Source organism: Mya arenaria, chromosome 12 (genome assembly GCF_026914265.1).
Source record: "Mya arenaria isolate MELC-2E11 chromosome 12, ASM2691426v1".
Taxonomy (NCBI): Eukaryota; Metazoa; Mollusca; class Bivalvia; order Myida; family Myidae; genus Mya; species Mya arenaria.
This window is the reverse complement of record NC_069133.1, coordinates 5,154,489-5,168,923: the sequence shown is the minus strand read 5'-3', so window position 1 is coordinate 5,168,923 and position 14,435 is coordinate 5,154,489. Positions and strand designations below refer to the sequence as shown.

At 31.5% G+C, this 14,435-nt stretch overlaps 1 protein-coding gene and 1 long non-coding RNA gene across 3 annotated transcripts in view; one reads left to right on the top strand and one right to left on the bottom strand.

Moving 5' to 3' along the window:
- The window catches only part of LOC128212083 (deleted in malignant brain tumors 1 protein-like), a 31,448-nt gene extending 19,940 nt beyond the window's left edge, over positions 1 to 11,508 (top strand). Inside the window, exon 15 of the mRNA XM_052917339.1 lies at positions 10,749 to 11,508. Within this exon, the coding sequence (XP_052773299.1) occupies positions 10,749 to 10,929 (181 nt within the window). The 3' untranslated portion in view covers positions 10,930 to 11,508. The remainder of the gene's footprint in view (positions 1 to 10,748) is intronic.
- Positions 472 to 3,090, bottom strand: LOC128212084 (uncharacterized). 2 transcript variants are annotated; one of them, XR_008257386.1, is made up of 6 exons: positions 3,026 to 3,090; positions 2,367 to 2,425; positions 1,947 to 2,098; positions 1,612 to 1,713; positions 1,241 to 1,372; positions 472 to 1,064 (listed from the first exon to the last, which is right to left on the bottom strand). It is a non-coding gene; the product is annotated as an uncharacterized LOC128212084 (long non-coding RNA). The 2 variants fall into 2 exon arrangements; XR_008257387.1 differs by lacking the exon at positions 3,026 to 3,090 and adding an exon at positions 2,621 to 3,008.
- Positions 11,509 to 14,435: the final 2,927 nt, after the last annotated feature.

The following is a 14,435-nucleotide window of genomic DNA, read 5'->3' as shown; positions in this document are numbered from 1 at the left end:
CACCTTATACAAACCAATGTATATCTGGAGGTTAAAGGATGTAACCACTGATATTTACTATACTTTATCTTATTTGAATGGTCTTAAAGGGTTTGTTTTTATCCTGGTTACCATGGCAACAGGCACAAACATGATTATAATCACACCAACTTTACCAATTTACCTCAAATGTGATCATTGTATAGTTATTCATTGCTCATAAAACATGAAATGGTGGTTAATATACTCTTAATTTAATAAACATAACAATACTGCATAATTTACACTATTGTATAAAAAGATCAGTTAATAAATGGGCACATTTACAAAATGAAAACAATTAATTTAACATACTAACTACTTAGCATGTACACATCATTATGTAGTTTCAAGAAGTGCAATTGGTCACATAGTACATGACAAATGGTATTCTTGATGCTTATTCATAGGGTAAAAGTTAAAGCTAAAATGTTTATAGGGTTCATAAAAGGTTTTAAAAATGAAGATATTGAAGAAAAACTGAAAGGTTGCTAAGGTACAGACTGTGAAGTAACTATTAATTTTGACAAACAATATTATCAATGTCTTTAACTCAAGCATTTATAGGCTTCAACTGCCAGCTTTTTTTAAGTTTGTATTAATAATTAATAATCATATAGTGGTCTCTATTATGGCAGAAGAGTTCTACAAACAAAAGACTGGGTGCAGCACCCTTCCATCACTCATTTGCTAAAACCACAGTTTATCACTCGAAATCACTGGTAGCCTTATTTCACATAAACATGTTTCTATTGAATAAATAATTGTCAATAAAAATTGATACACGTTTTCATCAGCTCAGTAACGGATCATTCTCAAATCTTAGATTTAGTTTATAAAGATCACATATCAGTATACTGAAAAGTTTGTTTTTTTCAGTTATTTAAGAGATCAGAGCCTTTTTGCATCAAGTCCTTTTAGTTGGATGCGTTCATGGTACTCTCCATGGAAAAGCTATTGTTGTAGGCTTGTCAATTTTAACTTCAATCTCACTGTCCTTGACATGCTCTCTCATGAATTCACTCACTGGGTTGTCAGCTGAAGTTCTGCAAAATAATGTTCATATGTACAATACTTAGTGTTTGGAATAAATTATGCAAATTAACTTGAACATCAAAACTCACATCTGAATATGTGGAAATAATGACTAAAAATATTTTTGACTTCTGTTCATAGAATTACATAACAGGCAGTGATACTGTCTGTAATACTTTTGTTATACCTGAAGTGATGATATTTCCTCAAGTTTGGAATGGACTTCAGGGGTCTCTTGGTGTACTCCAACCAGTCAAAGAATATAACCAGTTTGCCAAGGTCATCAATCCACAAAGGATGTGTGCTGCCTCCATTTGGTCTAAATAAATAAACATGTTGTTTATATTATGATATAATACCTATTGTTTTAACACAAGCTTTCTTTTAGTTTTACATAATAAGGTATTATAACCAACTTAAGTGTTTAAATAAAGTACCAAACTTCAATATTTTTATATATACAAAATCCTTTAATATGGCTTTAAATTAACATTTAAAGCACCAAAATTAAAAAAAAAAAAAAAAAAAAAAAAAAAAATAAAAATTCTTACAACTTACCTTCCACAGACCAAATCTCAGACAGGACTGAACTTTATTTCACCTGCTTCCATTTAAGTTAATGCTATTTCTCTATGTAGCCCCTTCAGAATACATCAGACCCTTAAACATAGAATTACATACAATTTATTGAACTGATTGCCTTTAATCCATGACATTTAGAGAAGTAAGTGAACAGATTTAAGCCAGAACTATTTCTATAAGACTAATGAGAATTCTGATTACTTGTATTGAAAAAATAATAAAAGTTACATTGTCTTGTTATTCTAATATTCTCATGTGTCAATATGCAGTGCATAAGTGATGTACTTCAACCCTGTTTTTGTAAATCATACCCAATGACTGCATTGTTTTTACTCTGCCCAACACAGTTGTCAACGTGCAGGTATGCAGATTCTTCTCCATTTGGATGATGTTGAAAATGAGATACCACACCATTGGCCAAATAATAGCTAAACCCTTATCACTGAGATAAATATCTGAGAACCTGAAAAAAACAAAAACACTTTGAAATAGAAAAGCTATTATTTTATGTTCAAGTAAGAATTTTGAATTAAGGTGATATAAAATATTTTAACAAGGGCGCTGCAGAGCATATGTGAGCGCTTCTCTGTTTTTTCAGTGAATCTACAAAATATACAGGTTTTCCATTAACCCTATAATAATTTAGTCAGATGGCAAAACTGTATTTACCACTCAATCTATAAATAAAATTTACCAGGGCCCTCTTGCTGTGCCTAGTATGGGTAGAATACCTGCTCTGCATAGTCAAAGCTGTAATGGGTTGTTGTTCTATGTACAGCAGGTGCTTGACCTGAAATTTCACATTAGAGCATGATGTTCTAAAAATATGTATTTACAGAAATACAAATCTTTAACTGTTTATAGTTGGGGTAATGCCCTGGCAGATCAACATGTACACAATATTGCATGCCAAAGAAAGTTCCTGGCAGTCTGAATGTAATGCATACTCAAAAAGCAGTTCTCTAATTATATAAAAACATTTCACCTGAACCTCATGAGATGGTTTGTTATGCACATAAATCAACATTGCTAAAAAAAGTTCATCTACAAATTTAAATTCATCTTCAACATTGCTAAAAAGACAGTTACACTGCAACTCAAAATTAATTCGTAAAATCCATCAATAATTGTATTGAAAGTTGGCTGCGGTGAGATGATGAAAAATTGCTTATTTCCTTTTTTAGTCATCATAAGTATGCAAAAAGAAAATATCTGCTGGATTTTGTTTCTGTTTACATTTTCAATGTCAGACTGTCAAATTTCACTTCCGCTTTCTTTTCCTTCGATTAATTTCCTTCCATTTGACCGAATTTAGAATACATTGTAATAAATTAAAGATGTACACATTCGTAAAATTATATGCTTAAACAATGAAAACAATTCTACTTACCTACAAATTCCTAATTGGATGTAAATGTCTTTGGTTCAGCTCGACTTACATCCTCTAATTTAGGTTAAAAAATAGCGCATGACAACTACGGGAGATGACACCGAAAGTAATAAACAATACGAAAGAAAGTGGTTAAAAACACTATTTCTATGAACATTACATTTTAAAGAATATATTTGACTGAACAATCTAGGGTGACAAAATGTTTAATGGTTCTTTTTACGATAAATACTCCGTTTATTTATTATTCTTTACGCTTCAACTTTGCGCACGTTTTTCTAGAAATCGAGGCTATGGGTTTCGGGCCAAAAGTCTCATGACGCGTCACATATTATTAAATATAGAAGTGAATTATAAAAGCAAAATAATGACACCAAACATGACACATCTTGCATAAAGATTAGCATTTTGATAAACTTCCTGGAATTGTTATAATCAAAATACCTTGCACCAATATATCAAATCCTACTCCCACACAATGCAATGTAATAAAGTAAAAATATATACAGTATGCAGCAAAACTGTCTTCAAATTAAATCCTTGATTAGGCGAAACAAATATTCTTAGTTTCTACTAACATCCCCCCAAAAAAGGGTAGATAGGTAGGCATTACTTTTTTTTGGACGACCATAATTCTTCAGCAAACTGACCTGTATCAGGGTATTATTTTAGGTCTCTGAAAAAACGCATTTTGATCAAAACGCAAAAAAAAAAAAAAAATAGGAAGAAAAAAATAAATTCAGATGGGTGTAAACAAAGATTTGTATAGGCCTTATTATGTCAGACAGACAGACAGACAGACAGACAGACAGACAATTTATTTTGACTTGTACAATGTACATCGTCAACAACACATAATGATATAACATATAATGTCAACGTGTATGTGTATGTGTTTGAAGCAAAATACTAGTTTAAAAATATTGGCTTTAAAGGTCTCCATAGTAACACTTCTAAACCTAACAAATGGAGTGAATTAGGGGGTTAATTGGGGGTAATAAAACACATCTTGATAGTGACAATTTAAGTTTTAATCTTTCAAGTGGTGGTTCAACTAAGGAGGGATATATATATATATATATATATATATATATATATATATATATATATATATATATATATATATATATATATAATATATATATATATATATATATATATATATATATATATATATATATATATATATATATATATATATATATATATATATATATATTCTGTGACATTCTAAACTTTAGCATAAAATGTTAACTTAAATTTAATAAGAAAAAATGTAATTAATATGTGAAACTTTTTTGTCATTTTAAAAAACTTGTCACAGCTTCACATTCTCTTATTTTTAAGGCCTTCGACATATTTGAGTGGGATCCTGAAACAACCCCTGACACAACAACTTAATTTACAAGAACAACCCTGCGTATAAGAACTACAATACTTCTGACAAAAACAAACAAAAGCAACTCCAGATTTATGAACAACTCTGATTACTAGAACATGAACACCAACCCCATCTTCAAGAACAACAACTTCAACCCCAGAACATCAACACTTCCTGCAGGGACAACTACAAAAACATCGGCTTCAAGAACAAATTCATCCTAAACTCAAACATCAGCAACAACAGCTACCCGAATAAAACTACTCGAACTACAAGAACACCAGCAACACACTCTTTAAGAACACCAGCATCATCATCTTCTTCTAGACTTGCAAATGCAACAAACACCAAAGACAAAGTTGAATGGTATGTATATATGAATGCAAAGTTTTGACATACACATGTATAAGATATAGTTATTTGTCTTATTCCATAAATATGACCTACTCATTAGAACGTCATTGATTAAATTATGTAATTAAATAAAACTAAACAATCAATTTGTTATCATGGATTCTTTAAGTCAATGAGCATATGACTTTTTTATGGTCTTTTTATTATGTTAATGTCTCAAATAGAATGACTAACTCAAGTTGGCTGATTTCCATTAGATTTGAAACATTATTGAAGTATTCAACAATATATTTTGAATAGGCTTTTTTTATTGAAGATTATGTTCATGCAACATACCTACTTTATTTGTGTGCAATGTAGCCATAAACTTAAAGGGACTAGACACCAGGTTGGCAAGTACAGTATTTCTTCAAAATAAGCCTAGAACTGTCGATGTGATCATTTAGAAGGCTGATAATACAAAAGGGTTATTAGTACTGTGTTTTGATCCGGGAGGTTGTATTTAACTTGAGTGGATTTTTGCAGATTCGGATTTCACAAGGCACAAGCCTCCCGGATCAAAACGCCATACTAATAACCCTTTTATTATATATACATTACTAATTTACTTGTTACATCACTTAAAAGCCACATGTTTTCATAATAAATGTCATTTTAAAGGGTCTGTCTCACAGATGATGAAATAGCGAAAAAAACAAATTGTCGAAAAATGACATAAACTTGGCATCGATGTGTACAATGCATTGAAACGTACTAATTGAAGTACCACATAGTTTACAATTTATTTAAGTTTAGCAGTTACTTAGTATTTTTCCATTAAAAAAGATAACTGGGTATGTGTTCAAGGTAGAATTCATTCAATCATGCGTGATTGGCTAGAAGGTGTTATCACGTGAAGTTGGACTTCAATTTTTGCGACGCGGGTTTGACCCGGTCTCCGACACAATCTTTTTTTTTTTACATTTTGGTACTTTTTTACAATTATGACATCAAAGCGTAACACATTCTATTAGATAATTGTCCTGAGATTCGTTACAGAAAAAACTTTTTTTGGTGCAAATCTGTGACACAGTCCCTTTAAGGACACATTATTTTGTTTTATGACATCATTTTAACATCACGCAATGACACTTGTAAAGTTGTTATGACGTGACGTCACAAGAGTTGAAAACGGCTGTAGTGCACTAGAGTGGAATACAGCCTACCGTATTTTGCGATATGTATTACGTGTGGATAAATGATGGGTATATATATAATAAATAATTTTACATGATTAAAATAAACAGAGCAACCATTTGACTATCTCATTTGGGTTTCATTGTGTAAAAATAGTGAATTAAGTTTTCCAAGTTTATATTATATCCATTTATGAATACAGATAAATAAACTGATGCTTTTTTAAACTTACTGGGATATTATATGTGGTAAACACACCCCAGAAAGTTTGATATCGACAATATGTGCAAAAGCTGTGAAATTATGTGTCTTAAGCAATGTTATATAGCTATTAAAGTAAGATTAAAAGTTATACACTAGTATCAATTGTATGTAAGTTTTTGACAGTTATCTATTTTTTTGCAATTGTATCATCTGGTGTCTAGTCCCTTTAATAAACACTGTTAAATTCATACATTATTGAAAAAAAATGACAAGCAGCAATTGTCATCACTTGATTGTTATCCTTGCCTTGGGGTTAAGTTTTGCGTTGTCACTTTGAAACTTGGGGAACTTGTACATCTTATACTCTTCTTCACATTATACCCTAACGATATTGAGTCTCACCTGTTTTTAGGGTAAAAAACGTGAATTTTGGTTGATTTTGAGAAATGGACACTAAGCTTCTTCATAGAAAATGAAAGGATTATGCTTTAAATATATCAAACTCATTTGGAAGGGAATGGGGAGGATGGGGGATATTTTAGTATTTGTGGACTATAGTCTATTTTTTTTAAGTTTAATAAAATAATGTGCTTAGAGGCGGCTTACAAGCAAACTATCAGAGCTATCACTTTTAAACATTGGAATATTCACTTTCAAATGTACAATATGAAATAAATTTACAATAAAAGGATATAATCAGACGAGCGTTCAGAACCCGCAGGTGGTGCTCTTGTCATATGCCAAATGTGCTGGTATAAACAAGTGCCATTTTTGTGTGAAATTTAAATTTTCCTTTCTTGAATTGCAAGCGAACTTCAATGGAGAGGACAGAGTAATGGCAAAAAGAGGAACAATTTTCGAGAATTATTGACATACATGTGTACAAATATATATATATCATTGTAGGAACTGTTTTCCTTGTCAACTGTGACTTAAATATTTAGTTCTTGTGTCAGCCTGTGCTTATCTCAAATATTTAATGACATTTTTTTGGTTTGTTTGATAGACATGATAATTATATAACTATTAAATATAAATGGCAACAATTATAGATAAAACATTGGAACTCAGGTTAACTTTATAATAGATAATTAATTGTTTATATGCAATATATATTTAAGGATGCATATTTCTTTTATTCTTGAATCTATTTTTTGTGGGGGTTTTTTTTCATATATCGAAAATATTTTTCATGAATGTGGGTTTTTAATTCTTTGTCAGTCTCAGAAGAATTAAACAACTTGTGTTGAATTTATTTGCTAGACTGAAACTAGGCTGTTAATATTGGTCAGACTAATTGAATCAGAGAATAATATACATGTACAGCTAATCGGATTACTGATAAATAGAGTGAATTTAGTCAATGATGTATGACCCTAAGATTAAGATTGACTTAAAGCTGCGATCTCACAGATTGAAGTGAACTTCTTTATTTTTGGCTTGGAAAGAGCCAATTTATGCGAAAATGCATGAAAAATAGTGTCATAAGACTGCATACTTTCTTATTTAAGTTCAAGAGGTGATGTTGAATGCCATTACACATTAATTTTCGAACAGAAATCTATAAATCTGCGATCTGATCTTTTGTCAGCAGTCTGATTTGCAAAAAAGAATGTAGAAATTTGCTCATTTAAGACAAAAAAATAGAACAGCTGTCAAAACCGTAAATCTGTGAGTGTGCAGCTTCATTTGCATATTTTGAACTTATGTTTCTTCATTCGTTTTTTTCATTTTTAAAGTTATTATCAATTTAGGTCTTAGAATATTGTTTTTATATTGATTTATAAATATATAACAGTATTATACTAATATCAAAGTAAATTTGTACTGGACAATTTTAAATGGACAGTTAAAGCTGTACACTCACAGATATACATATTTTACAACTCTTATTTTTTTGTCTTGGGAAGAGCACATTTTTGCGTAAATATCGGTAAACCAGTGATAAAAGATTGCTGCCAAAATATCAAATTGCGGACTTTCATATTTATGTTTGAAAATTAATGTTTTATTGCATAAGACATCAATTTTTGAACTGAAATATAAAGATCTACAATCTAATTTTTCAGCAGTCTTATTTAACTGTTTTCTATGGAATTTCGAAAACTATGGCTCCAAGACAAAAAATAAAAAAATTGTCAAACGTTCAATCTGTGAGAGTGCAGCTTTAATAAATGGTTAAATGTTGTTGTTTTTTTAATTCTGATTTTTATAATAAGTTGATGATCGCCATGTATCATTGATAAAACATGTAAAAAAAATAATCTTGTTTATTTTCCAACGCTGTTTTGCATTTAAATTTGCTGACATAATGCTCTCCAAAAACTTCTGATATGTGGTTTTAAAATGTGTGTTCATCCTTTATTCAGCTAGTGGATGGAATTCATTAAACTACTGTATTCAGTACACCATGCAGCTCTTCCAATTGTTTGAAAGCAATTATTTCACAGAATCTGATAATAGAGGGACCGGACTCAAGATTCTACATTGCAAGAAAAAGTGAAAATTGTCAAAATTCATCATCAAACTGTTATGTTTCAACAGTGTACAGTGCACTGAATCTTACTTATGTAATCATATAAGTCGAAATTAACTCACTTTGTCTACCATGTAAATCGAAGTAAATTTAGAAATAGCAATCATGTATTTATCTGTATATATGTTTATGTGACCTTTACATCTTTACATGCTTAAAGTAGATATGATAAAACTAATAAACGGGAAAATCATTATGTGCTATTTTTACAGATTACTTGTCTCAGAGAGAGAGACAGTGATGAAATCTTTTAAACACATTAAATGATGTAATATCAGTCTCATAATAATTGGTATTGATTCGGCTAGGCTTGTTTTGAGGTAATATTGAATATCTTGTTTTTGGATCATCTGATGTCCAAGTCTTAATGTATGTCTGGGTGGGAATCAGCCACCGGGGTCAGCCACCGGGGCTGAGTAGGAGACAATGCTAGTGCATTGTCTATCATGGGTTTAATCCCCATAACTATATATCACTTGGTAGTTCTTAAATGAAATTTTAAAGCCTTGAATGAAAGTGATCATGTAGACAATAAATAAACTGGAATATCTGATGGCTATAACGGCTGTATATCGACGATGCCGACGGTTACAAACAACTAATTATTAAAATCTGATATTTTTTTTTTAAAAACACATGTTAACTTAATATTATTGACTCAATATAAATACGTAAAACAACTTCACTTCCTTAACAACATCCAACCGCCGGAAATTGAAATGGCTTTTGTCGGTGTTTTTTTTTTTCGTTAAATAGCATTCCTGATTTTTGCTGGGTTTTTCTCCCGTAAAATATGCATTAAATTAATAGATTTCTCAAATGAAAGAAATGACTAGAATAGTCATTCAAATTAGTATTTACATTAAAGTAATGTATAAAATCTCAAAAACATAAAGCGTGAATTGTTTTTTTTTTCTTTTGTTAAAATGTAGGAATTTTATCCCGCAGGAGAAAAACCTCGTACTGAAAAGCGGTTTTTTTTTGTTTCGCGTTATTTCACTTCCGGTGTCGAAGCATAATGTTTCTTTTGATATAAGATGTTGTTTTGAGTTAAAATAATTTGAATCGTGCATTATTGAAAACCCGCGGGATTTTTCCCCAGCTCTTGAAAAACGGGAGAAAAATCCCGCGGGAGTGTGAAAAAACCCTTGTTTTTCTGCAAAAAACCCGCTGGGGCCCGAAGTTGGTGGGTCAATTAGACAAACTTTCAAAAACATTTCGCAAACAAAAAACACCAAAATCACACCTTAATGAAGCCTTCTAACTAAATTATAGGTCAGTATTCGGTTACAGCGTATTTAAAGGGACTTGAGTTTGCGAAATCTAGGATTTGCAAACACAAATTGGAGGTCGTTTTATACAGTTCTACTCCACGATTTTTGTTTTTGTTATTTTAAGAATCAATGGTGCATTCTTTTGTATTTTTCTCATATTTTTATCAAGGAGGTATTGCACAACGCTGGGGAAACATGTAATAACCAAAAGTTTTACAAATCAATGGAATATAAAATAAATTGTACGAAAACGTTTTCCCAAAGCAGAGAGTATTCCCGGAGTTTTTTTGTTGAAAACATTCCATCGCATTATGGTCTTTACTACAAAGTAGCATGGTCATAGCTCATTAACGAAAATGTTCGCACAATCAAACGAATCAAAATCTTTCAGACGAATATTTTGATTTTTTTCACCATGGAGGGCAGTGTTTAACTGGTTGTTGATATTTTATCTAAGACTATGCTTTACTAAATAAGTTCTAAATTACGTCTTATAATTTGGAAAAGTGTAAGGTATTGTTGAGTATTTATAAATAAGATTGTGTTGAATAATAAAGTACATGATTATGAAAACATACTTAAACGGTAAACTTGTTTCTCCTCCAACGCCACATCGTTGTCACAAGGAATAAAGTTTATTATCATGTCTAAACGTATTTCTTTTTGCATTTTCCCAAAATAATTGAGCATAAAATAAAGTCATTTTTATAATAGGAAGAAACATTGCAATTTTGCTGATTTAAATGTAAATCATAAATAAATCATTGTTAAACAGTTCTTATTGTTCTATCGTTTAAGAATGAAAGATGTTGTTCAAAGCTCATTAGAAACTCGCTCAGATAATCAAGAGTCATCCTATTACACAATACAAGACGCAGGAAACTACGAGTTGTTGAATAAGACGCCAACATCTGAAGCTGACTACAAAACACTTCAGTGTTACGATGTTGACACTGACGGATCTCTGAAGCCAAAATAAAGGATTCTGTGTAAAATAAAATCACTACGAGTTATAACTTTATTTTATGATTGATTTTCCTTGCAAACTTCACATGAAACATATGGCTTGATTTTGTAAAAACCTGTTTGTTTTATGTCGTTAATATGTAATATCATAATAGTATGTGTGTGTGTGTGTGTGTGTGTGTGTGTGTGTGTGCGTGCGTGCGCGCGCGCGTGTGTGTGTGTGTGCGTGCGTGTGTGTGTGTGTTTATTGCCTTGTACAAAAATGTGCATCCATCTACATATAGTATTCATGCTTGCTCTAAAATGAAACTGGTAATGGTCCATAACCCATGCCGTAAGATCCATGTGTGTTGATTGTTAAACTAAGCATAAGAATTCAATACATTGCCTGTGCTTTTCAAACTTATCATTGATTGATACAGTTTGCGTAAAAGCTATTTGTAAGATGTGTCGATTATTTAGAAAAAAACGTTTTAGCTCATTATGTTAATGTACCTTCATGTGTCCGCATTTCGCTATGTGGGTGACATTTTATAATTAATGTAAATTAGTTAGTAAACATTTCACTAAAATGAATTCAACTGCACTGACCTTTTATATATTTTCTTTATGCAAAAATATACCATTGGCTTAATAAAATAGCTTTTATGATCTACGTTATTATTTATTGTCCTATAGATAGTCATACTTTGCTGAAATTATTTCACTGATTGTGTGGTTTGCATTGTGCTACAAGCTTATAGCATTAACGCAATTATAAGGTTCCCAGAACCGGGTTTAGACCTAAATTGTGTCTTGAAAACTGACCGGCTTATGACGAAATACGTTTTGTTAATCGTATGTTTCTTAGTGAGGTCTATCCTACTACTGTTATTTACATTTTGTGTATGTGATATACATCTTGTAACGATTCGCCTAGACATCTGGCAATTGTCTTGTATGTTTCAATTATCATTTTTTTATTTCGTTTTTTTTATTAATCATTTGATATGTGATCTGTGGCAATAATTTGTTGTTCAATCAGTTAACTCGTGGTTGTTTTTATCTTAACTAGCCGAAATGAATCACACGTAGCTCATCATATTTCAGGTTCTCATTTGAAAATATACAGTCCTATATTGTTTGATTTAACGAACTACTGTTTGAAAACATATGAGATAAATAGTTTCTTACACCTTATTTGGGGTGTGAGTTGCATGTCTTCCACAACGGACGTGCAATTCTGTATTTTAACTGGGCCTTAAATATTTGTCCTTCCAGCACTCAACAACACATCGTCTCTGAATGATTAGTTAACAAATAAAAATACGAGACTGAATGTATGACGTTTTATAAGGGCATAGTCCAAGAAGACATTATTTATGAACAAATGTTATAATAATATTTTAAAAGTCAACGGTGACGTTTGTTGTCAATATTTCAACCACGACAACAAATTACTGCGGGTCATGACGTTCCGGTCAGTAAATCCACGAAGCGGATGCGAGGCGGTCTCAACTTTCCAGTCTTGGTCACGCTGCCTGGTCATAAACTAATCCAGGCATATACTCAATTGCGTTGTAGAACAATGATAGAACAGAACAGAACAGAACATTTATTTCCAAGAAGGTCATAGACCTATCTGGCAAACATGTACATATACAATGGCGACAAAAACAACAATAACACAATAAACACAAATTTATGAAATAGAATTCATATAAATAAATAATATAAATAAATACATAATTATACACGTATAGAGAGGTACACTAACACTGTGTACTTCTTAACAAACAAATAGACGACAATTACAACAAATCTTTACACATTACATGGAATACAACGTAGTGTTTCTTAATTCAAATGTTTTAAAAATATAAACACTTACATTTTTCAAAATAGCTTCATTTTCGATATTAAAGAGTTCCATTAATTTAAACATACTGGGACGTTGTCTATAATACCTAGGAAGTGTTAGTGTTAACGGTACATCAGTTATATAATTATTTGGTAACAAATCATTAAAGTGCATATAATTATCGCCTGTTACAAAATCCGGCCTATCTGAAGTATGAGCATTTAAATCACCACAAAGCACAAAATAAAAAGAGTTGACATTCTTAGCTTCAAGATCCGTTATAAATGAAAGTAACCGATCGAATGTGTGAGTTTCAATCAAACTCTGGCGACTACTATTTTCTGGTACAACATATGATAAACAGAAATATAGATCCTTATCTAAACCCAACGACACACTACTGATTTTTATACATAAAATATCGTCAATACTCGTAAATATTAATGTTTCATTTGTAACATAAGTGTTAATACTATTATACATTGCTATATTAATCTTGAAGCCCAGCGTTATGTAACAACATTGGCCGTTGATTTAAACACAAAGCTGTTGTGTTTTATATTGTCATTTTGTACAATTAGTGTATCACTTTTTCAGTAAGTTGGCTACTCTGTAACTGCTTATTGTCACGAAACGCTAAGATATTTACCGCCTATCAGATAACAACTTGTCTCTAGTATGAGAAAAACCGGAATCGGAAGACCACTACTGTATTAATACAACAGTACAGTAGAACAAGTACAGTTAACACATACCCTTAAAATATACGACCTGTTACTGTTACAAAGACAAAAACTATGTTGATGAATATTTACAAGGTTTATATTGGTTTCTTACGCACTGGGTTCAGCTATTTTAACTCATCGGTCTTAGACAGGGTTTTATCTGGATTGTTTTGTTTTTGCAGTAAGAACATATGATTGATGGAAAAATCAGCAGAATACAAGAGAAAGTTTGAAATAAAAGGTAGCAATTACAATAGCTAATATTTCGCTCGAAAGATTGAGTATCTACCAATGAATCTTTATGAGGCTGCATATAGCACTAAATAAGGTTAAGTTTAAAAAGGACAACACCTGCGACTACTTTGGGTAGTGTATAATTATTTTATGGCGTTTAAGGTACTCGCTTGTACGCAAAGTACAACGTTTTTGACGACCTGATGCTGAATCTTGGGGTTTGTTGCACAGTGAGTGAAGCTGCATTTAGCAACACTGGTATGTGCTATATAGGGCAACTCAGTCGACTACTAGATACATAACACAATGTGGGATTTGCTGGTCATTTAAGCGAAGTAAAATCCTATTAGTTCTAACTTTACTTAATAGAATAACTTAGTTTTGTCAATGAAACAAATCATTTGATAATTTTAGTTTGAAAGTTCTTGTATTGATACTTATGTGAAAAACTACAGAAACAAGCTCGGTAGCAAACAATTTTAACATTAACCCGGTTTAATAGCACTAGGTAACGCGAAAGACATAGCCCACAACAACACACAGACGAGAAACATGGAAGAACAGCACAAAACTCCACAAAAATGCATAGTGCATACATACTATATATATAAAAAACACAAGGTATGTTTATCAAGGATTGTTAGATACCGCCTTGGAACAGTCAGTCAATTGTAAATTTACTCGGGGTTTAAACCATTTATCGTGCACAAACCTCACTCT